This window comes from Ochotona curzoniae, unplaced genomic scaffold (assembly GCF_017591425.1).
Source record: "Ochotona curzoniae isolate NIBS_2020 unplaced genomic scaffold, NIBS_Ocur_1.0 contig_3819, whole genome shotgun sequence".
NCBI lineage: Eukaryota > Metazoa > Chordata > Mammalia > Lagomorpha > Ochotonidae > Ochotona > Ochotona curzoniae.
The window spans coordinates 56,990,580-57,015,930 of record NW_024466004.1 but is presented as its reverse complement, the minus strand read 5'-3'; the positions used below and the strand labels follow the sequence as shown (position 1 = coordinate 57,015,930).

At 46.1% G+C, this 25,351-nt stretch overlaps 1 protein-coding gene and 1 pseudogene across 1 annotated transcript in view; both read right to left on the bottom strand.

The window, feature by feature from the left end:
• Positions 1–1,140: 1,140 nt before the first annotated feature.
• Positions 1,141–1,312, bottom strand: LOC121158871 (annotated as a pseudogene).
• Positions 1,313–5,461: 4,149 nt separating this feature from the next.
• The window catches only part of LOC121158655, a 161,605-nt gene continuing 141,715 nt past the window's right edge, over positions 5,462–25,351 (bottom strand). Inside the window, 7 exon segments of the mRNA XM_040983523.1 lie at positions 5,462–5,587; positions 14,290–14,417; positions 17,816–17,921; positions 21,037–21,246; positions 21,986–22,138; positions 23,336–23,467; positions 23,691–23,843. Coding sequence (XP_040839457.1) covers positions 5,462–5,587; positions 14,290–14,417; positions 17,816–17,921; positions 21,037–21,246; positions 21,986–22,138; positions 23,336–23,467; positions 23,691–23,843 — 1,008 coding nt within the window.

Below are 25,351 nucleotides of genomic sequence, written 5' to 3'. Positions count from 1 at the left end.
AAGGATAAGTCTAATGTTGCTTAGCTCACACGTGGCCTCTATCTCTGCCTCGGTGGCTATGTTATTCATTGACCTACTGTACAAGCAATGGAGTAGTTGCAGGATGAGGCCATAGACCTCTTCAGAGTGTATTATGTTACAAATTTGACTAATAAGAACATCCTATGCTGTTGATGTCCTTTGGTGGGCATTAAAAGGGGACACAAGTATCTTGACGATCTGCATATCCTGAGAGACCATCCACAGATTGCTTTCAGACCCCCTTGTCACCTGCCTTCCAACCTTGGTTATTCCAAAACCCTCATTATGAAGCCAAACATTGGCAACTAGCCACAGACTATGGTAGATCTGGCCATTTCTTGGTTTAGACACACTGGGTAACCCAAAGTGGTACTGAAAATTTCTTTTGACACTGTCCTTCAGGGTCACCGTTGGATAGCGCTGTAAAGTTCTTCATTTTTTTAGTAGAGTTAACATGTCATTTAGACCCATCAATAAACCAGACTTGTTTTCTTTTCTTAGCCAATTGGTTTTTGATAACACTCCAGAAGGCCAGAACTACAGGTTTAGGTAAAAGGAGGCCAGGTTGTACAAGAGTTGGTTCACATAAGCTGTGCATTACTTCTGCCTTAAGACCTACCCCAGCTTGCCAAATCAATCATATACTATTTCCATCTCTTGAGAGATTGTTGTTATCACACCCAGGCTAATCTAACCCAAATGACCAGGGGAAGTGCAAGACTATGGCTAGGCACTCAGTCTCTACCAAGGCAGTTAGGAACTATTCCTGATAAGAAGAGCAGGACATAAATTTGCTCCAAACTACTGAAAGTCTGTCTTGAAATTCTCCTACCTAGGTTCAACAGAGACTCCACATAGCATTCTTTTATACCACATTTTGAAAATCAGTGGATCTCCTGGTGATACACCTGATGTGGGACAGCAGCCTTCACTCTAAGTAAAACTAGTTACAGGCCTTTTCTTTCTTTGCTTCCTACTAAAAATGGTGATTTTAAGGGTGGTTTGAGATCACACAGTCATATGAGATAGATATTGCTTTCAGAACCCACAAGTGCCTACTAAGCACCATGTCTCTCTTATCATGGTACATAGTAAGAGGTGCAACAACTACCTCTCATTGGAGAGTGGGATATTTTAATGTACTCCAAATCATTGAACCCCCTAAAAACTTCATTGAAGTTAACAGCTCAAGATTTTTTTTTCAAATTTGACTCTCCTTCTCTAGTTCTTATCTGTTCTCTTAGACCTATCACTTCTACACTTGATCTTAGCCAAAAGGCCAAGAAGTGATAAACCCATCACTTCTGAGTTCTTTATGTCAACAGTGTCATGAGCAATGTGACTTTTTGTGGACTATCATGATGGTCAAGGTCTGTGGGCTCTATGCTGGCAGAGGACAGGAGAAACGACACAGACTTGAGGCAAGAGTGAAGATATATTTTGGCTTGCCAGGTCAAAGCAAATTTCTTAAGGTCTTTGCAAATTTAGGCCAATAATTTGTAGGGCAAGTTCCAAAAGGCAGATTGATTTATTCCAGTTAAGACAGTACACCTGTCTTATCTGGGGTAGCAGCTGCAGTTCTAGTTACCAGTTCGTTGTGGTTCAATACTCGCTAGCCATGTTTTAATCTCTTTTTGACCCCTAGGGCAAGTCCCTCAGGGTTGTGATATTGCTTCTGGTGTATTTTATTGACAAGGAGCAGGGATGTTTTCGGGGTTTCCAGTTATCCATTCTTATCATGTTGGCCCTCAAGTAAGGGTCAGAGAACTAATATCAAGAATTCTTCCAATAGCCAATTATGCTTTTTTTAATGACACATTCAGGAATCAGTGCAAGAGCTAGAATGTGGTCTACTGTGTTTCAGACTTAAGCTAAGAGTTTCCTTTGTCAGCTCACCCCTGTAAGACTTTATTTTGGTTGGTGAACAGTAATGATGTTTTGGATGACCTGGAATTTGCACTCATTCAGAACCAGTGTGTAGAAATCACAAAGATAAGTCTTTTTGCTGAAAAGCAGCCACTGTAGTTAAGGGAACCCTTAAGGGAAAATTTGGATGAATTACAGTGTGTATTGGGGGCAGCAGTGTCAAGTGTTCTCTGAATTGACACAGGTCTGGGGTCAGGTTGGAGGCTGTGACTCTTATCTCCACTGGGGCAGCTCAAGTCTGAGTTTGGCTCCCAGTCGTAAATATTTTCATGCTATCTACATGAAGTGACATCTTAGTAGGTCCCATAAATGAGCCTGCCCGGGAACACACTGACTACTGAAGATCTCTGCCTGTCACCACACTTGACTACTGACATCCCCTTCCACCTTTTCTAATGGAGCCAACCTGGACATTTGGCTCAGCCACCCTGGGAGTGCAACATCATGACTCAGATTGTCACCCATCTCAATGGCAGGGAGAAATAAGATGAGTTCATGACTATCATGATCACTATAATTTAACATTCCCACAGTCAGAATGTATGCCTGGTGCTTAGCTGTGTTCATCCCTGCGACTACAAGAAGTGAAAGAAGTCTTGTCAGGCTGTCACAGAAGCTGTCTAGTTTTCAGACCATGATTTGAACTAGGACCCGAGCTTGTCATCTTCTATGACTGCTGAAGTGCATTTTGGAACATTTGTTTTAAAATATAGTCTTCACAGTCATCAATATGGTATCAGTATAGGTCCTCAGGACACACACTAGATCAGTGTCTACCAAAGGTGATAATGTGTTCGATTGCACTGCCACTGCATGCGATGGCTTACTAGTGTTCTTATTGGCAAGGAACTCTGCAATGTGCTCATGCCTGAGTGCAAGCAAATCTTCCACTCCTATCTTTATGGAACTATTTTGGGGGTGACACCCTACTCCTGGTATCAGTTCTATAATAGTCATGGACTCATCAAGAGACTGAAGCCACATAGGAGACTTTAAAAGAAAATGTTTACTATAGAGGATTGTTAACTTTAACAAGGGACTGGCATGCTGGAGGACTGGCTGGTGAGCAATGGGGAAACTGCTGAAGCATACTGGAGAGATAACAGGTGTAAGAAAGTGCCATGAAATCCAGACTACATTGACAAAGACTTGCTCAAGGCTTTCTGGATGGCAGGGAAGTTCCCCCCAAAGGAACTCTGGTTGTGAGGAGCCCTACTTAAGAGGTGCCATGCCAGAGGAACACCACTCTAAGGTGCAGACATTGCAGCAGCCAGACTAGAGAAGCACACAATATCAGATCAGAATTGTTTCTTCTAGGTAGTAATTGCCCAGCATCCTCCACTGGCAGAGCTCCATCTCTTACCAGTTGGTGAAAGGAAACTTCTGTCACAGCCTGATTCATACTATAGGACAGCCGATGGAAGGTTAATGTGGAGCTGAGACAGAACAAAGCAATCAACAGCACTGAAACTTGTCAAAGTGAAGTTTTACTTTTGATATCAGAATTGCCACTCTTTCTTTGGCTTTATTTTTAAAATGCTATTTCAGAAATAAATGTGTGTGTGTTTATGTATGTATACATTTAGATCTTTAATTCATCGGAAGTTCATTGTGTATAGTGCATGGTGATGATTCAACTCTGAATAGACTAAACTTTTTCTTTAATTTGCCAAGACACACATCATATATAAGTTGATGTTTATAAATACATTTTCTTGATCTATTTCAGTCATTTACTTATTGTTTTGTCAAAGAGAGATTTTCTTACACAAACAAAAACACTTGTATTAGGACATTTTTAAAAAAAGGCTTATTTATTTTTATTGGAAAGTCAGATATACAGAGAGGAGGAGAGACAGAAAGGAAGATCTTCCTTCCAATGATTCACTCACCAAGTGACCACAATGGCCAGAGCTGAGCCAAACTGAAGCCAGCAGCCAGGAGCTCTTCCAGGTCTCTCACACGGGTGCATAGTCCCAAGGCTTTGGGCCGTTCTCAACTGCTTTCCCAGGCACAAGCAGGGAGCTGGATGGGAAGCAGGGCATCCGGGATACCACATGGGATCCTAGCGCATGCAAGGTGAGGATTTTAACCACTACGTTATCGTACTGGGCCCCATTAAGGCTTTTTAAAAAGGATATATTTATTTGAGAGAGAGAGAGAGAGAGAGAGAGAGAGAGAGACAGAAAGAGAGACTGAGATCCTCCGTCTGCTGGCTTACCTTCCAGATGTCTGCAACAGCTAGCACTAGGCCAGACTGAAATGAAGATCCAGGAGTTTGATCTGGATCTCCTGTGTGGGTGGCAGGAGCCCAAACATCTGGGCCATCTTCCACTGCTTTCCTAGACAGGAGAGAGCTGGATTGAAAAAGAGCAGCTGGGATACTAACTGGTGTCCATAAGGGATGCTGGCACAGCAGGCAATGAGTCTGCCTGCTTTGCCACAACATTGATCCCAGATCTTCTTCTTATTAAAGATTTATTTAGTCATTTGAGAGTAGTGACAGAGGGGGAGAGACAAAGAGAGATCTCCCATCTACAGGCTTCCTTCCCAAATGACTGCAACAGCTAGCACTCAGCCAGGATGAAAGCAGGAGCCCAGAGTTCTACCTAGGTATTCTTCATGGGTGGACCAAGCACTCAGACTTTCCCAGGTGCATTAATAAGGACTTAGATGAGAAGCAGAGCAGTTGAAATTCAAACCATCACACGGATATGGGATGCTGGCATTGCAGGTGGTGGCTGAGCCCACGGCACAACAATGCCAGCTCTACATTAGGATTTTACTGAAGACCTTTGGCTTTTGTAGGAAGAATGCAAAGATAGCAGAGACAGGATTATGTTCGTGAGTGAAACCAATAAGAACAAATACCTTGAGCTTATTTTAGGTGAGTCTGTATTCAAACACTGGGGTTTTTCACTTATTAATAAATATTGATTGATAGTAGGGTCCTCTGCTTTGGCTATCTCACCTCTTTAGTCACTTTAGAACCCATATTGGGAGGCTTCTGGTCGACCAGAAACAGGGATATACTGTAGGAACACAAGCCAACAATTGTGGGTTTATTTGGGTTTATTTTTAAATTTTCGTTCACGCACGCACATGCACAGACACTCATGGCTGCCAGCCACTGGTTTGTTTTCCCAAATGCTGGGAGCCAGGAACTCAATGCCAGGTCCCCCACACTGGTGGCAGAAGCTTTCCCAGCTGTGCACCAGCAGGAAGCTGGAATTGGGGCAGAAAGGTCTTGACTCCAGGCATATGCTTTGGGATGCAGGTGCCTTGACCAGCATCCTAATTGTTAGACCCAACACCTGCCTCTAATATCTAAACTTTAAAATCTAGGACCAAATCCCAGTTCACTTAGGAAACATTAGCCACAATCATCTCAGTCCTTCAGCAGTATATCCCAAGTACTGATTAAAAACAAATAGGCAAACGGTTTAGTGGAATTTCAAGCCAATTTTATTCATATGAATGCTCCAGAAATGAAACTTGGAAAAAGGAGATATGATTACCAACGGGGTCTGACTGGGTTCCTGGAGGGAGCCGTTTGAACTTGAATAGTTGTAAGTGAAACATTTTCTGCCACGTTGGGTAAGACAATATCATCAATCCTTTTTCGATGTTTGATAGGCACCTGAAAAATTAAGTAGACATTGATCATTTTTAAGGAAAGGATGAATAAGTTTTGTTGCAGCATCACAAAATTTCACTGTTACACCCAAGACCATGATCAGTGGTTCCTTCTAGGTTAGGCCATTTGCTGGGGCTGCTTCTACCGTCTGCTATTTGTCAGAAGAAGAATCAGTAAGAGATTCATCTGTGCTGATGTCATGGCGTAAGATGCCAGCATCCCACATGGGTGCTGGTTCAGTTGCCGGCTGCTCCACTTCCCATCTAGCTTTCTGCTAATTTGCCTGGGAAAATAGCAGAAGATGACCCGAGTGCTTGGGCCTCTTTCACCCAAAGGGGTGACTCAGAGTTCTCGGCTCCTCATTTCATCCTGACCCAGCGTTTGCCATTTGGGGAAGATTTTTTCTATCCCTCCTCTGTCTCTCCCTTTCTTTCAGTCACTTAAATACGCCTTTAAATAACCCATCAATGAAAAATGCCCTTCATCTAAGGAAGCAAAAGCATTTCATACTTGAAATGGCTAAACCAATTCATTAAGACTTCTAATTAGCTAGGACACTGCTATTTGTAGAAAACCACTTGTGTTATTACAACCTTGCCAGCTGTAAATTCTTCTTTAGTGAGTATTGACCTGACTGCGCTCAGAGGTTTGCTGCAGAACTTAGATTGAAAGAGGTTCTAAGTAGCTTTGCATCTGTCTTAACCCTTAGGATTTCTTATTCTTTTTTTTTTTAATTTAAAGATTTATTTATTTATTGGAAAGTCAGATATACAGAGAGGAGGAGAGACAGAGCGGAAGATCTTCTGTCCGTTGATTCACTCCCCAAGTCAGCGCAATGGCCGATGCTATGCCGATCCGAAGCCAGGATCCAGGAACTTCTTTCTGGTATCCCACACAGGTGCAGGGTCCCAAGGTTGGGCTATCCTCAACTGCTTTCCCAGGCCACAGGCAGGGAGCTGGATGGGAAATGGAGCTGCCAGGATTAGAACCAGTGCCCATATGGGATCCCAGCATGTGCAAGGCCAGGACTTTAGCCACTAGGCCATGCCGCCGGGCCCAGGATTTCTTGCTTGGGTTCCTACTTTATATACAAGCCAGTGAGCCCACAGGACACTTCATTATGGGGCTTACTTAGTCATTTGAGCAGCTGCCAATGAACAATTAGCCTTAAACAGTCACCCTTCTCCTTTTTTTCCCCTTGTCTTAAAGATTTATTTATTTTTATTGAAAAGGTGGATTTACAGAGAGGAGAGGCAGAAAGATCTTTCATCCTCTGGTTACCTCTCCAAATGGCCACAACAGCTGGAGCTGAACCAATCTGGAGCCAGAAACCTCTTCCAGGTCTCCCATGTGGGTGCAGGGTCCCAAGGCCTTGGACCATTCTTTACTGCTTCCCAGGCCACAAGTAGGGAGCTGGATCGGAAGTGGAGCATCCAGTACTCAAACCAGTGCCTAAAGGGGATGCTGTGCTTGGAGGTGGAGGATTAGCTAGATGAACCATTGCAGACTGTAGAATCACTCCCAGCAGGTGAGTTGGAATGGCAGAGGCCTATGGGAATCTGTTGATCAGAGACTCCAGGAGAGAGCAGAAACCTGTTGAGCAGAGGCCCAAGAAAGAAGCAAGCACAGGCCCCCTCATCCAGAGTGTTATTTTGCCCCCAGTGACTCCTTGGATGTGCTTTTGTGCTTCCCAACAAGCATTGTTGTTCTAGTTGATTGACTTGCCAAGAACAAAGCTATACCCCAGATCAAAATAGCTTTGTTAGCTTTCCTGAAACTCCCTGTCCATATGAAAAATACAAATCACTAATCAATTAAGTCTTTTTAAAAAATTTATTTTATTGTTGATGATGTTTGCATAGTTGATTAAGGTGGGAAAGGTCCAGGATTCAGAAAAAAATGAGTGATACCATTGTTGGCAAATTTTCTTTTTCTTCTGTTTATATCTGAAGGAAGAGAGGAGAAAAGGGGAGAAATTGCACCCAGCCTCCCAACTGGCTCAGTACCTGAGGGATGGGGAACGGTCACCTGATGTCATACCAGGGTCCCCAATGTGGAGCTTGCTTTGAGGGCTCTGCTCAAGTGGTTTCAATAGTTCTGAAATGCTGTCGCTCTCATTGATCCGAGGATGAGGAAATCCTTCCAAGGTCCATTGGCTGACATAACCTACCTTAGAGTCTCCATTAGCCCAGATATTTGCTGTCAACATTTGGCTGGGGGTAGTTGACCAATTTGTTCTGTCCTCTTTCCTCTGTTATAGTATCAGATGTCCTCTGCAGGTCCCAGTGGATGACCATATTCTCCTTTCCATTGCTCTGTCTTAGCCTCGGAGGCCCAGCTCTGACATATGTACTCATGGTCAGCCCACAGATCCTCTGATTATCTCCATGGTTGGAGTTCTGAATCCAGTGGAGTGGTTCAGTTGAGAGTATTCCCAAAGAAACCTTGTCTGAGGTGATCTCAGACCTGACTCTGTGTATGCTTGCCAGTATGTGGTCCAGCTCATGCCATCAAACACATTCGCCAGTGCACACACTGGTAGTTGCAGTTACTGGATTTGTCTCCAGCCCCGTCTCTTAGATGAACCAATGGATGCTGTGGACCAGCCCAGTCCTGCCCACCACACACTCAGCCCTCACATATACCAGTGGGAACTGCAGCCTAGATGGAGCAATCCCCAAAAACCCCCACCAGGTCACACTTAGCCCTGGTTCCCATGCTTGCCAGTATGTGCAGCAGACTGGTCCGGTCTATCCCGTATCCCATTCAGCTCTAGTACACATCAACGGTCATTGAAACCTAGCTCAACCCAATCAACCCCATTATTCAGCCCACACTCATGCTGGCAGGTGCCACTGCTTGTCTAGCCAGGCCTACCCCCAGACTTGGTTCTCATGCTCACCAGTGGGAGCAGTAGCCCAACAGAGAGGTGTCCATTATTTCCCTACTAGGTCCACTCCCAGTCCCAGATCTTGTACTTTTCAGGTGGCATTTGCCATCAGAGGTTACAGCCTGGTCTGGCCTGCCCCCAGTCCCAAGTATTGCTGGTGGGTGCTATAGCCTATCCCTGTCCAGTCTGCTCCCATCCCTGGCTCGCTCATGCAAAATGTGAACTGGTAGGTGTGATAGCCCAGCCTGGCATTTCCCGCACTGCAGCCTGGCTCTTGTACTTGCCAGTGGCTAAGGTTGGCTAAGGTTGGCCTGCCACCTCCATTCAGAACTAACCCATACACTTGCTGACAGGTGGAGCTACTTTTCCCGGCCTCACATGCTCACCAGTGGGAGCTACAACCCAACAGGGGAATTTTCCAAGGTCTCTTACCAACTCCACTCCCAGATCCAGATCTTACATGTGCCAGTGGATGCTAGACCCCTACCCAGCACAGTCCACCCCCAAGCCTCAGCCTTTGTATGAGCTGGTAGATGTTGATGCCCAGTCTGCCCCATTCCCTGCTTTGGGGTGTCCCTGTAGGTGTGCAGCCTTGACCTGCCTGATGTCTTCCTAATCCAAGTACTCAGGTGTGTGTGTGTCAGGAAGATGGGGGTTCTATGGTCATGCCTAACTCAGCCCATCATCACCCCTAGCTCTTAAGCAAACCAGCAGAATTTACAGTTCCATAGGGGTAGGCCCACATATACCCCCAACAGAATCTGCCCTCAGATATGGTTGTCTTATGTGCTGGCTAGTGTCATGGCCCAGCTTAACAATACTCATCCCCTGTTCTGACTCTGACTGCTGTGTACTATGATCTAGCCCTGCCAGGTAAGCCCCCGGCCCCAGTTATAGTCTGTGTCAGTGAATAGCAGTCAGCAGTGACCCACACTAACTATCCCAGCTCAGGTCTCCCATTTGGGATGGTGAATCAGTCTGATCCATAAAGCTCTTCCAGCTTTACCCTTTCAAACTACTCGGTCTCAGCCCCCTTGCTTACCTACAAGTATAGTGGCCTTGTCGATGGAAGTCCCTCAGAATTTGTTCCTTACCTGCAACATACTCCCTCTGCCATCTCTCTTACCCCCTTCTCGGATTGAGCCAATATTCCTGGCACCTGGGAGTGCATGGGCTCTTCAGTTCAGCCTTCCTAAGTCCAGTCTTCTGGTGGGGTGGTGTGCTGACCCGGAGCTCTGCCAGCCCACAAGGGTCCCAAGCTCCTGGCATGTGTGCTGACCAGGGACCTTACTCCTGGATCCCAAGATCCAGGTCTATTCAAAGTTCCCCAAGCCCAATCTACCAGCACACCAGGTCAGCATAGTAACCTTGGGCTCTCCTCTCACCTTCCCCCACCCCACCCAGGACCAAGCACCTGGGGAAACACCCAGGCTTGCTCTGCCTGCCTGAACAGAAGCCCCCAGATCTCTACACACCCCCGCTGGCATTATCCCCAGAAGCCTTTCAAGCCACAAAATGCAAAGACCACCAATTAAGTCTTGCAACAGTATTCTGAGTTTGAACTATTTCGACTAATCCTAGTGATAAAGCCTAAGTTTGAACTAATGTAATTAAACCTGGTGAAGGTAACTAATGTTTTGCTGAAGCTTAAGCTGTCTGAAATAACTGTTGTTCTGCTCAATATATAAAACTAAAACCCAAGAAATAAACTTTGTCAGCTGCCTACGAGAGCGCTACTTGCCCCATTCAGGTCAATCCCCTCCCCAGTACCTGCAAGGAAAACTTGCAGAGGACAGACACCTTTCTAAACACCTCCGGTACAGAAGGTTTCCAGTCACGGGCTTGGCTACTCAGCAGCCTTTTCAGCCACAGGAATTGTGACCTCCAACATGCGCCCAGGATCCTCAGAGCTTCCAGATGTGAGACAGAGATGGAGGGAAACTTGAAATTCCTTGAGGACAAGCACTTACCCAAGGGACCTTGCTTTCTTTGGAAAAAGGTTTTGGAAGCAACAGATAGACATACATACTTGACCTCTGTATGCTGGTACTTCATTCCTGGATTCAAACAACTACAAAGTAGCCATAAAGAAGCATGTGCTAAACATATAAAACTTTTCATTTTTCCTAAACAACACTGTGTAACAACAATTTACACAGCATTTCTCTATTTTATTTGACACAGTTTTATAGGTATAGGGATTTTTCACTCCCAGTCCCCTTTCTTCTCCATATCTCCCAGCCATTATTTCTGAAATGATTATGATAGTATAGTCCCTTAGTAACAGTTACAAATTTAATTTTTGCTATTTTACTATTTTATTGTGTCATGATGTGCTAGGTGTAGGTAGAGGTAGAATATCTAGTATTATGGTGTAGGGAAATATTTACATGTTCTATAATGGGAGGCATTCTTTAGGAGTACAGACTGTCATACAATGCTATATTTATAGCAGCACAATTCATAATAGCAAAGACATGGAAACAACCCCAAATGCCCACCGATGGATAAATGGAGAAAGAAACTGGTACGTCTACTCTATCAGTCACAAATAAGGAATAAAATCCTACAGACTGCAACAAAACAGTTCCAATTGAGGACCATTATGCTTAGTGAAATAAGCCAGTTGCAAAAGGACAAATACATGTTCTTTCTGATGTAAGAGAGCCTTTAGGCAAGCTACAGATTAAATAGATATAGGTAATCAAATACAAACCTATACTCTCACAGATGGACAGTATAACAGATTAACATACTGGCATAGTGGACATGATTTGTATTCTGAGATACCGTAAGCAATCTATATATGGTATAAAACATAGAGCAGATTTCCACTGATGACAGGCAAATACTGCACCATTTTGTATTGATTTATATTATTTGCTTGAAAAGTGGAGAGATAGAGGAGTGGGAACATGGGCAGATGGAGGTCCTCCATCTGCAGGTTTACTCCTTAAATGCCTGCAACAGTCAGAGCCTGTAACACAATGCAGATCTGTCATGTGGATGGCAGGAACCCAACCACTTGAAACGCCATCACCCCTGCTTCCCAGAATGTGCACTGGCAGGAAGGTAAAACCAGAAGTGGAGCAAGAGGCCTGGTGCTGTAGTCTAGTGGCTAAAGTCCTTGTCTTTAATGCACCAGGATCCCATATGGGTGCCAGTTTGTATCCCGGCTGCTTCACTTCCCATCCAGCTCCCTCTCCCTGCTTGTGGCCTGGGAAAGTAGTTGAGGATGGCCAAAAGCCTTGGGACCCTGCACCCGCATGGAAGACTGAAGAAGGTCCTGGCTCCTGGCTTCGGATCGGCTCAGCTCCAGCCTTTGGGACCACTTGTAGAGTGAAGCAGTGGATAGATCTTTTTCTCTGTCTCTCTTCTCTTTGTAAATCTGCCTTTCTGATTAAAAATAAATAAATAAATCTTTTAAAAAAAAAGAAGCGGAGCAAGGTATTGAGCCCAGGCATGCTGCTTCAGGATGCAGGCCTCTCAGTTGCATCTTAACTCCCAAACCAAACACATCTGTTTTAATAAGTTGTCATTTTCCATAAGGGAGTTCAGTTTCTGGATGTTGGTGGAAGATCGGTCTTGAGACCTCTACTCCATGGATACTGAAGAGTGACTGTACTAGAATTTCAGGTTTGAGGAAGATGGGGGGGGGAAATGGCCTTACAGAGCTTGGTGAGTCAAGCAAACGGTAGATGTTAAGAATGTGGCCCTTGCCTGGTCAAGACTGAGATTAGATGCTTTATCGTCTGGCTTGCTCCTTCTCTTAATAGCAGGTTTAAAAATGTTAGAACAGGCCCAGCACAATGGCTAAATTGGCTACTTCTCCACCTCCAAGCTCTGGGATTCCATATGGGTATCCGTTTGTGTCTATTTCCCATTCAGTTCCCTGCCTGTGGACTGAGAAAATGGTGTAGGATGGCCCAAAGCATTCAGACCCTGCACCTGTGAGGGAGACCCAGAAGAAACTCCTGGCTCCTGGCTTTGGGTTGGCTCAGTTCCAGCTGTTGCGGCCACTTGGAGAGCGAACCAGCAGATGGAAGACCTTTTTCTCTGTCTCTCCTTCTCTCCATTCTCTCCAGTAAGTTTTTATTTCCAATGGAAATAAATATAAACTCCCCCCGTCCCCCCAAAACCCAACCCTGCAACAGGGCAGGCCATTTGATGTAGTGGGTAAGACACTGATTGGGATGCCTGCATCCTGCACTGAAGTGTGTGAGTTCAAATCCTAGGCCTGCTCCCAAGGTTAGCTTTTTGTTAATGTCAGACCCTGGGAGGCACTGGTATGGCTCAAGTGGTTGAGTCTCTGCCACCCACATACATTGTAGCTAAGATCAAATGAATTCCTGGTCCCTGGCCTTAGTTCTAGCTATGACAGGATGAGCTTTTTGTTTTTCTTTCAAACAAAATAAAAAAGAAGTATTACAACAAATAACCAGGCTATTAGCTGCAGATGGACCCTTGAAATGACTTAGAATGGCATCGTTTTCTCTGTGGGAGTGACTGCATCTTTTTCTCCCTGATTTTTCTGAAGGCAAGAGGGAGAGAACTCTCTGACGTGCTGATAAGACCTGAAATGGAGATTCTAAAAGATAAGGAACCAAACAGTGAAATACTGAATCAAGTCGTACAGAGAAAGCAGAGGAAGAGGATTTGGGGTTTGGTTTATATAAATTGAAAGTTGAACTATTTCCCCAAATCCTCCAAATAGGTGCTAATCTGCCTTCCAAGAAGTTCTTGGAAAGTAAATTTATCACCTATTTTTTTTAAAAGATTTATTTTTTTTTTTATTATTTTAAAAGGCGGAAAGGCGGATGTACAGAGAGGAGAGACAGAGAGGAAGATCTTCCGTCCGATGATTCACTCCCCAAGTGAGCTGCAACGGGCCGATACTATGCCGATCCGAAGCCAGGAGCCTCTTCCGGGTCTCCCACGTGGGTGCAGGGTCCCAAAGCTTTGGGCCGTCCTCGACTGCCTTCCCGGGCCACAGGCAGGGAGCTGGAAGGGAAGCGGGGCTGCCGGGATCAGAACCGGCGCCCATATGGGATCCTGGGCGTGCAAGGCGAGGACCTTTAACCACTTGCGCCACCGCGCCGGGCCCCACCTATTTATTTTTTAACACTATTCATTGTACTTATTTGAAAAGCAATTATATATATATATATAACTATATATATAACTGTTAAATATATCTATATATAGATATAGATAGATAGAGAGAGAGAATGGTCTTTTGTTTACTGGTTCACTCTCCAAATGGCTGCAATGGCTGAATCCAAGAGCCAAGAACTCCATCCTGGTCTGTTATGTGGAGGCAAGGGTCCAAGTGCTTGGGCCATCTTCCATTGTCGTTTTCCAGGCATATCAACAGTCACTGGATCAGAAGTGGGACAGCCAAGATTTGACCTGGCACTCAGATGGGGTGCTGCTCTGTAGGTGTCATCTTAATCCACCATGCCACGACACCAGCTCCTCACATGTTGTAAAATGGTTTCTGAAGTTGTTTATTTCTGCTCTGTCCTGGGACTCAGTACAGCAAACTGATGTTGCCAATTAATTATTGTAGACAGTTGTGAAAAACATGAAGAGAGGAAGATACAAGGTGTTGGTAGCTGCCTTCTATACCCACTGATCGAGTCAGGGTGGAGAAGGTGCCATTAGCCCAGTGATTTCAATGTCAGGATTTTGTTATCTAGGTAAGACTCTGATGTATAAGTTTTCTAACATAAATATGAAGTGACTGTAAAGTCACAACATTAGGGCTAAATTTGTCCTTGGTTCACGCAAAATAATCAAGCTCATTGTCACTTACAGTCTTAGGCCTCTGTGTCCTTCTTGTTATCTGACTGTCTGTAAGATTTGTCTTTAAAACACGGAGCTGGAAGTGTCTGGATGACGTAGAAGCAGAGCACAGGGAGCCATGAGCCTGGGATAGAAGGCCTAGAATTAAAAAGAAAAATATAAAATTATATCTGTGATATTGTGTCCAAAGTTTAGAGCTTAAAATGGGCATCTAATTAATCTTCACTAAGTTTTTCCTTCCTGTTTTATAAATCTTTTTTAAAGATTTATCTTATTTTGATTGCAAAATCAGATATACAGAGAGGAAAATCTTCCTTCTGATGATTCACTCCGCATGTGACTGCAATGGCTGGTGCTCCCTCGATCCGAAGCCGGGAACCAGGAACCTCTTCCAGGTCTCCCACACAGGTGCAGGATCCCAAGACTTTGGACCGTCCTTGACTGCTTTCCCAGGTCACAAGCAGGGAGCTGCGTGGGAAGCGGGGCTGCCAAGATTAGAACTGGCGCTCATATGGGATCCCGGTGCGTTCAAGGTGAGGACTTTAGCCTCTAGGCCACACTGCTGGGCCCTTCATAAATTTTTAAAAAGATTCATTTATTTGTATTTGAAAGGCAGAGTTACAGAGAGAAGGAGAGAAAGAGAGATCTCTTCTATACTCTTCAAATGACCACCATGACCAGAGCTGGGTGGTCCAAAACTAGAACTAGAATCTTCTTGGTCTTCCTAATGGATGCAAGGTCCCAAGTTCTTGAGCCATCTTCTACTGCTTTCACAGACATATTAGCTGAAAGTTGGATCAGAAATGGAATAGCCAGGACTCCAGGATTAATCTATTACACCATGACACCTGCCCCTATCTTATCAATCTTGAGGAAAACAGAATCTGGATGGAGTTTTCTGCCCGAGGAGCCCATGACCAAGTCAAAGGGTGGCAGCCAATGGAAGATGTGGACTCCGGGAGGCACAAGCAGATGGATGGAGAGACACAGATGCAGAATGAGGAAAAGAGCTTCCAAATTTCTGGCTGAAGCACCTGTGGATGTGACAACATGATTGGCTGTGATGGTGCCTGCTTGCCCCCACAAGACGTGGGCGTGGGAGGAGCACAGGGAGTTTTACCCGTTGAACTTGGGAGCCTGAGAGACAGGAGTTGTAGACACCAATAGTCATTAACTATATGGGTCTGGAGCTCAGAGGAGAGTTTCGAGCTGCAGGTGTAGACTCGGTCAATAGTGACTCAAACCGTGGGAACAAGTGCAATTATCCAGAAACAGGGCAAGGTGAGACGGAAGGAGGCCCAACAGAAACCTGAATGACAGCCATGTTTAGAGGTGGGAGAGAGGAGGAGCTGGAAAAAGGGACTTGGACGAAGCAGCCAGCCAAAGAGGGGGCACTGTTTCTCAGATAAATTATTTGAGTAGGGAGTGGGTGTTTGGTCTAGAGGTTAATTTTTGTTGATTTTTTCCCAATAGTTTTAAAAGATCTATTTTGTTTATTTGAAAGATAGAGTGACAGAGAGAAGAAAGAGCTGTTTTACCCATGATTCACTGGCTGGGCCAGGCCAAAGACATCTAGACTGCCAGAAAGTGTGGATTCCTAGAGACTCCTTGGTCAAGTCAAGGAAAGTGCTCATCCCTTGCCTGTGCCTGTGGTCCATGGAGCCAGGGTGCTGTTGTCATGGCAGCTGCTGCAGATGGGGTAGGCCTGGTTCATTGCAGAGCCCCACTGGTCCACGGTGGGGAAGCAAGGTGTGGTGATATGGCTTGAGTTTACTCGTCCACACTAATGACAGAGTCGAGAGGAGAGAAGTCTGTTTTCTCTGAGTGGAGGTGGCAACAGGGGAGCCATGACTCCACCTACCCTGTTAGGGAAGTCCTCTCCAGGCATCCCCTCTTGTTGCAGAGGGGAGCCAAGTCTTGGCTATACCTGCTGCCTGGAAAACGGGCTCTTTCTCAACCCAGGCCTCTCCCTCCACCCTGGGAGTCCGGGTTGCCCCCACCTGCCTCATGACTCCCTCTTGTTCTCTTTCATAAATGCACAGGTGTCGGAGAACAGGGTCGCAGGCAGTTTTGGGTCACGGGGACAAGGAAGGAGAAAAATTGCAGCAGACATAGAAGGGACAGAAAGAGAGCAATGTAGAGAAAAACTCAGGGTCAGGGCTCATGGGACCAGCACTCTGGCATTGTAGGTGAAGTCTCTGCCTGTCACGGTGTCCCATGTGGGTGCCGAATCCACTCTTGGCTGTTCCATTTCTGATCCAGCTCCCAACTTATGGCCTGGGAAGGCAGCGGAAGATGTTCCAAGTTCCTTGAAATCCTGCAACCATGTGGGAAACTTGGAAGAGGATCCTGGATTCTGGCTTCAGATAACCCAGCTCCAATCATGTGGCCACTTGGGGAATGAACCAGCAGATAGAAAATCTCTCTGTGTATTCTTTCTCTATAACTGCCTTTCAAATCAATCAATCAATCAAATAAATCTTTTGAAAGGGTTCACATGTGTTTCTCAACTTTCAGTTCCCGGGTTGGGGTCACGATGACGGAAGTGTAGGACAGCAGTGGTAGGTGGTCAGGGCTGCCTGCCCCCACCCAGTGTCAGGGTCAGTGCTAAGAGTGGGGCGGGGGGTATGTGGACTGAATGCCAAGTCCAGCTCTGCTTGGGGTAAACAAAATCACTTGGCCCTTGACATACCTCTGAAAGGCTGTTGTCAGCTCCTTCCCATTGAGAAATAGGCCAAAGGAAACATAGAGGAGGACTAAGCTTAGAAATACACGGTGCCCATGGGTTACCATGGTTTTCAGAGCAGCAGCCCCACAAAGCTTCTTTGAATCCTCAGTGTGATGGGTGTTGCCGTTTCGGGGACAGGTTAAGTTAACCAAAGGCTGCACAACTAGCAGAGAATGCCACAACCAGGGTCATTGAACCTGGCTGCTTTATTCCAAGACCCAGCCCACTCTGCTCCAGGACAGGGAAACAAGCGGCGTGGCTGAGCCTAACAGCCAGCCAATTTCAGCTGTGGATGCTGAGTGATGTTTCTGAGAGTCAGATTAGTAGTAAACTTAGAATTTACTTAGTAGGCTTCATCCTAAGGGGGAAGCAGCTGATTTAGGGACGTGCTGGGGTCTGACACCGGCTCCATGCTGCCTGTTTAGAATCACCAGGACTGCTTGGTTTCCCAGTACTCAAGAATAACTGTATCTTCTACAAACAGCATCAGAGAAATGTGGTCATGGGTGTCCCAGGCCATCATACTGTTCCCAAATCCTGGGAATATTCAGTGTTCTTTAGGTGACACGTGTCACACACTCCTGGGACCTGTTGTTCTTGTTGAACCCTTTCAGTGTAGGTGAACTAAAAGCAGGCAGGTTACTCCTGCCCATGTCATTCATTCATTCATTCATTCATTCATTCATTCATTCATTCAGGGAAGGGGTCCCTCAGTCACAGTTGAGCTGTCACAGACAGCTGCTGGCATCTTCTGCCAGCCTAGATCCCGAGCTCCACTGACTCGGCAGCAGGAAGAGGTGGTCTTTACCTCGCGCTGAGCCCAGCGCGGCGTCCTGAAGCTGGCTTCGCAGCTCCTCCACGCGCTGGAAGGCTTCCAGTTTCACACTGCGCTCCCGAGCCAGCGCACTTCTCACCTATGGGGACAGTAATCGGCTGGCTGCTGGGGCAGCACGGAGGCAGCGAGGCAACGCCAGGGCTTCGAGCAGCCTGCTGCAGTTCCCTCAGCTCCCAGCAGGGCAGGATGAGGGAGAGGGTCCTAGAGAGAACGTGGGCCCCAGGGGACATCAAGAGCTCTCCACCCATCCCTTGGCTGAGGCCTGTGCCCCCAAGGAAGCCCCGTGGAGCCTGTCTGTCCCTGGTTCCAGGGCGTAGAGCCTCTGCCACAAGGACGCTGGATTCAAAGCAGGTGCCGTCTGCACAGATCAGGGGCATTTCTAATTTGTGAATGTATCATCTCAAAAGTATTTTTCAGTATATACTCTGGAGGGTCAAATGGTACTTCCTGTGCCAAGACACATGTCCAAATTAGCTCTCAGAATGTGACCTGAATGATCAGACCACTACAAATATAATGACACCAGGCTGAAGTCACAGGTATCAGGGCAATGGTGAGTGTCATTCAGGAGAGCAGAGGATAGGATAAGGGGGCAGAGTGGAATGCTGAAACCACAAGTCGAGAGACACCGAGGAGGGCCAGAAGCTTCCAGAAGGTAAGAGCTGATCCCTCTTCGGTGCCTTTCTAAAGGAATCAGCCTTGCCAAGACCTCTAGTCCAGACTCCTGGCTTTCTGAACTTGCAAAAGAACACAAATTCTGTTGCTTTAAGCTCTCCTGCTTGTGGTTATCTGTTACGGCAGCCCAGGAAGTGACTACACATGCTGGTCTGCAAAATGCAGCAACAGATGTTTTAAATCCTTCGCATGTTGTGTAGACCCAAATAGAAGCTCCCTCCACACTCACAGCTGTGACCACAGCCTTGTGGGTGGGTGGGTCGGGGGTGCTTTCCGTCAGTGTAGCTTACATTTCAACACCCTGTGTCCAGGTCCGGAGTTCGGGCCCAGAGTGATTTGTATAGAACTCTCATTTCCCATGGATGGGAGCCAGCGACCTGCCTAAGATTACACAACCAGATGGTGGCCGAGCCAGGATTCCAGTTCACGTCTATTTGTCTTCCTGTTTCCAAGGCTTGGCTTCCTTTATTCCTGGAAGTCCACGTTAATTGGGAGCTATTGATCAGGCCCATCATAAATGCTTTATTCTAATTGCCTCATTCAACGAAGCAGTTTCATTGTCTCCATGGCACTGACAAGGAAAATAAAGACCAGAGGGGCCATGGTCTTGGCCCAAGGTCACACAATGAGAGGGGCAGGAAAGGACACCACAGAGGCTGCCTCAGGTCAGATAGTACTCTTCCAGGAATGAATTAGGACTGATTTTTAGAAAGCAATACCAGCATCTCATATTAAAGTGGCAATTGGAGTTGGGTCCACTTCGTACTCAGCTTCCTGCTAATGTGCCTAGGAAAATGGCACACATAAGAGGATCCAAGAACTTGGTTTCCTACCATCTATGTGGGAGACCCAGATGGAGTTTCCTGGATCCTGGTTATTGCAGACATTTAGGGAATGAACCAGCAGATGGAAGATCTCTCTCCTCTTTCTGTCTCTCTGCCTTTCAAATAAACAAATATGTAAGTCTTAGAATTCAGTTGGCATTGGAAGCTGTTGTTGGCAGCATAGATGTTGGGGACAGGTAAGCCAAGCTACACAGTTTTTTTTTTCACTTTGATTTAATTTATCACTTTACCAATGGAAAGTACATTGTTTACAAAATGTTTCCTTCCTCTGAGATTTCTTTTTTTTTTTTTTTGTCATTCTGCGTTTATTTTTTTTCAGTTTTTTTTTTATTGACAATCTTTACATAGTTAATTAGGGTAAAAAGGTTCAAGGGCTACAGGAAAGTGGGTAAGACTATTCAAGCTACATAGTTGTCAAGAGAGCTGGAGGGGTAATTTAGAAAGAGCCAATGTTTTTATTTTTTATTTTTATTTTTTGAGCCAGTGTTTTTAAACACACAGTAGAAAACTAAACGTGATATCGCAGCATATTTGTTGTACTACCACGACAATTTCTACCACTAAATAAATAATCAACTGTTAACTGGAGAAAACTTTGGAGAGGCACAGCTGCCGACCTCCCTCTTCATTGTAGTTTTAGAAAAGTCAAATTACAGACCGGGTGTCAGTGTCAAGTTCGCCTTGCAGTTTCAGGGATACTGTATTTGGCTTTTCAGGCAATATATGTGGAATTTGAATTTTGTTTTAAAGTTACTCATGTACTTTGTTTCTCCAGAAATCTTTTCTTTGCAGTCCTTCAGTCTAACCTTATTTCATGATTTGTTTTTTGCATAAGTCTTCCTATTGATCTCCTTGAGCACTTGCAGCACTTAATCAATAATTTCACTTCACTTTCCAATCACTTTTCAGTCTCTATCTGGAGAATAAAGCAGATGATTTTTTCACCCAAGGCGTATGTGTGAAGTGCCTGCTTTGTAAAGCACTGTTTTTAATTTTTTTTACAGTTTATTTGCTTATGCATTAATAATTTATTTATTGTATTAAGGTTTAATTATCATTTATGGGTCTGGACCACATTAAAACCACGCGTCTGTAACTCCACCGGGGTCCCCCACGTAGATGGCAGGGCCCCAAACACATAATCCTTCCCTCCCCCCATTGCTTTCTTAGGCATGATAACAGGAAGTTAGATCAGAAGTGGAGCAGCCAGGATTCAAACAGGTGAACTAGTAATGTATCAGAAGGCGGTTTAAACTGTGTGCCACGGTGCTCTCTGGCTCCTTCCTTTCTCATTGAATTACATTCTGTGCTCTGCTCTATTGGCATCTATATCTACATTAGAATAGTTCATCTCTTTCACTTTTGTTGTAAAGCCTATTTAACAAAAAATAGACCTTTTGTGTTTTGTTTTTGCCTCTGCAGTTCTCAGCATAAAATCCTCTTACAACAGGCGTTACATTGGCTATTTCCACAGATTACTGCGAGGATTTCCTAAAGGATCCTGGACAGAGATGGGAGCTGGATGGAAACAAGGCTTTCAAGTGGGTGAGAAGCAGGGGAACATTTGAGCTTTCAGGGGGATGAGCTGTCCTGGAGCAGCCATTTCCCAGTGCACCTGCAGGCCCTGGGAGTGACAGGAAAGAGGCAGGGGCAGCCCAGCTGGCCAGTGTTTACCTGGTAGAGTTCTCGCTTCATCTCCTTCTGCTGCAGCTGGCCCAGTCTCCGGGTCCTCTCTGCCTCGTGGGTGAGAAGCTGTACCTGCTGTTCCTTGCGCCCTACATCTTCCAGGAGCTTCTGCATGCTGCCAGCTTTTGTGGTCTCTAGCTGCTGCTGACTGAGAGCTTCTTGGGTCACTCGGTGTTCCTGCTCCTTCAGCAAGCGAGCCTGTGCAGGGAAAGGTGTGTGTGTGTGAGAGAGGGAGAGAGAGAGAGAGAGAGTGATTGTGTGCTCATGCTCCAGTGTTTCCTCTCTGCATAGAGCAGGAGAGGAAGTTGCCATCCTCCAGCAGGGCTCAGGCATGGCATGAGATGGTCTCTGAACTCCACATTGAGTTGACTCTCTGTCTCCCAGGAGCTCACAGCAAGACCATCACAAGGCCATGCCCATGCACCTTTACTTTGTTGCCATTCCCTATTGAGCAGTAACTAAGTGTTACTTAGCAGGGATCATCAGGGAAAAGACCCCAAGATCCCACTTGGGGATTCCTTCCCACTGCTAGGAAACACTGCACCGATGGCAGCTGTCCCTGGAAAGCGTGCATGCACCATGAGGGGGCCTGTGTATAAGCTACAGAGTTAGATCCTAAGATAGCTTTGGTCAAAAGACACACACATGCACACATACACACAGTGATTCATAGTGGTTTTGCTGATGAATAATGTTTATCATCTTATTTAAATAAAGGAAGGAGCAACCAGCTTTTGAGCCACTGCCCTAGGCATCTGCTGCAAAGGCCAGAGCAGGGATGCTGAAGTCAGCGCTGTCTTTTCTTGGCTGGACTACGCGCCTCCCAGGACAGTATCTCAAGCAGCCACAGCACCACTCCTAGCAGCTGCCCTCAGCTTTGCAGGGCTCTGCAGAATATGTTCTTGATGAGGAAGCTGAGGCTCTGAGGCCTGAGTACCTGCTTGTCCTGCTGTTTGCACATCCTGGTGTTGTCATCCTGAGCCCTGGCCAGGGCCTGCCTGAGACCCTGTAACTCTTGACGAAACAAAGCTGCTTCTTGTTCTGCCATCAGTTTGGTGTTCAGACACTCTTTCTTACTTTGCACAGATTCCTGTAAGTATCCAAAGCATAGGAAGAGAGGCATTGAGTGTCCTTCCCGTGGGTTCCATATTTTCACAGGTAGTGTCTAAGCCATTGCTTTATCCATTCTGCTTGATATATATTTTAAAAACATGTATTTCTTTGAAAGACAGTAGGTAAGAGATATTTTCTATCTACTGGTTCACTCTCCAAATATGTCCAACAATGGGGGTCAGGCCAAACTAAAACCAGGAACCAGGAACTCTATCTGGGCTTCCCCATTGAATGCCAGAAACTTGTGTTTTGGAGCTGCCTCATCTGCTGCCTCCTGGGTATGCATTAGTGGGCAGGTTGATCAGGAGCATCAAGTAGTCAATATTTAAATAGGAAATTCAGACACCCCAGACAACAGATGAGCCACAGGGCCTAACCCCATTTCCTTCATAGCTTTTGGTAGAACAGTGCACCTGCTGGTCAGTGCTTCCTTGATTTTAAGAGCAGCATGACAGGGCAGGGTGTTCAGACTCTGTATCCCATGTTGAAGCACCTGCATGTGTAGCCTATGTTTGGCTCCTGGCTTCAGCTTCCTCCCACATATAACTTGAGAAGGCCATGGTGATGACTCAAGTACTTGGGTTCCTGCCAGTAAGCTAGGTTTCAGCTTTTGGCTTCAGCCTGGCCCAGTCCTGTCCTTCTATAGGCTTTTGTGAGGAGAGTGAACCAGGGAATGGGAGCTCTCTATCTGCCTATCTCACTGTGTCTGATTTCCAAACCATAAATATATATATTTTATTCTATTGGACAAAAGAAAAATGCAAAGGATCTGAGTAAGTAAAGATGTTTTACAAACAGTAAGTGAAAGTTGCCAAGCCACTTTCAGTGTGGGCTCTTGTTTCGTTTTTGCTTTGCAGCAGACTTTTCACCTGTTTTGTTACTTCCCTTTCTTCATATCATTTAGTGCAAGATGCAAAAGCATCTGACAAAAGCATCCTCAAGCACTTCACATCCATTTCCTCACTTCTCTAATGCTCCATGCTCTGATCTCCCTGACCAGATGTTTCTGCCTTTTTTTTCCCTTGTTTTCTCCTCAGGCCCTGCCATTGCCTGCTTCCAGGAAGATGCCAGATCAGGATCAGATGCTTGATCCTACCACCTGTCACTGGACAGTCACCAGTGTTAGCAGCTGCAGGCAACCATGAGGTCCCTCCCAACCCAGCCTCATGCTCACCTTCTCCGCCCAGCTCAGCTGGCCCTGGAAGCGTGCCTGCTGCCCGGCCAGCCTCCAGCGATCCAGGTTCCTCACTTTGCACACCAACGCGGCCAAGCGGCAGTTGTCCTGCTCAGAGGCTAGCAGCTGCTCCTGACAAGAAGGTTTGACTTTCAGAAGAGGCCACCCCACCCCATGCTTCTGCCAGGGTGGGTGCAAATCCCAACGGCAGAGGACACGGTTGAACAGTGACTCCCAGCATCCCTTCCACATGCTTGTGGCCAGGCTTTCTAAGGGGAATGCCAACTGGAATGTTCAAGGGGTGCCTAGAGAGGGTAGCGCTGGCCTAACCCCATGGCACTGTCAAGTCCTGTACTTGGGCTGCATTCTCTTTCATGCCTTCATCTGTCCTGGTGGAGCCCCAGTTTTTCTTGAGTTCCTTCAGCCTGTCGATCCTTTCTGCTCTCACTTGGCTGATGAGCTTGTACACTTCCTGGATCAGATGAAACTGATTCTTATCCAGTGTCTCCTGCAAAGCACAGATTCAAGTCATCTGGCTGGCGTGAAAGACCACAATCAGGGTGGGGGTTGGGGGACAAAAAACCTCTTAGCAGAGATTTTTACATTAAAATATCATTCTCCCCACCCCCAGATAAATGACTATGACACAAATTGTTTGGAAACCCCACTAGGAACCCCTTGATCATTGTCTTGAGTCCAGGGAGTCTCCTTTATCTTTGGGAACCCCTCCATCCCAGATGAAGCCTTGCTTGCCAATAGCCAGGGGAGTCCATTCACTGTTAGAGCAGTGAGTAGGGCGGTGAAGAGATTATAGGCAGAGATGTCCCCTGGCGAGGATCACTGAAAGCTAATTCAAGAATTATTCTTGCCAGCTTAAATCCAAGCAGAATCAGGCCAGACCAGACACTATGGATGAACCACTACCAAGAGCCCAATAAACAGAGATAAAGCACAGGAAGGATTCAGGTTGGCTGTCTTTTTCCATGGGCTATAGCAAAACACTCACCAGGAAACATCCTGTCCTCCATAGCTTTTGGCTAATGGCTGATAATGACAGGTATAATAGTGGATCCAGTGCTATGCACTGTGCCATCTCTGCCCACCCCCAAATCCATATGTCCACACTGTGACAGTAACCAGGGACACAGGATCTCCAGCAGGTAATTGAAATAAAGGCATAAGGGTAGGTTCTATGCCACTGAGATTGGACATATACGAATGGGTAAAGAGGTGGGGTGGCTTGTGGCACTGGCATCTCATTTAGGTGTCAGTTTGTATCCCAGCTGCTTCACTTTGATCCAGCTCCCTGCTTGTGGCCTGTGAGGGCAGTGGAAGATGGCTCTGGCCCTTGGGCTCCTTCACCTATGGGGAGACCAGGAAGAAGCTCCTGGCTCCTAGCGTTAGATCAGCTCGACTCTGATTACTTTGGTCCTTTGGGGATGAACTAGAGGACAGAAGATCCTCTTTCTTTGTCTCGCCTCCCTGTGAATCTTTCAAATAAAATAAATAAATAAATACATCTTTTAAAAAGTAAGAGGCAAAAGGCCTGACGGTGTGGCCTAGCAGCTAAAGTCCTCGCCTTGAACGCTCCAGGATCCCATATGGGCGCTGGTTTTAGTCCCGGCAGCTCCACTTCCCATCCAGCTCCCTGCTTATGGCCTGGGAAAGTGGTTGAGGGCGGCCCAAAGCCTTGGGACCCTGCACTCACGTGGGAGACCTAGAGACCTAGAGGAAGTTCCTGGCTCCTGGCTTCGGACTGGTGCAGCACTGGCTGTTGTGGTCACTTGGGGAGTGAATCACCAGATGGGAGATCTTCCTCTCTGTCTCTCCTCCTCTCTCTATATCTGACTTTGTAATGAAAATAAAATAAATCTTTAAAAAAGAGAGCTATTCTTTTTTCCTCTGCCATATGTAATGACATAGCAAGAAGGTGGCCACTTGCAATGGACCATGGCATGGGCACCTCGGTCTCAGACTTGCAGCATCTGGAACCAGGAGAAAATGTCTGCCGTTTAA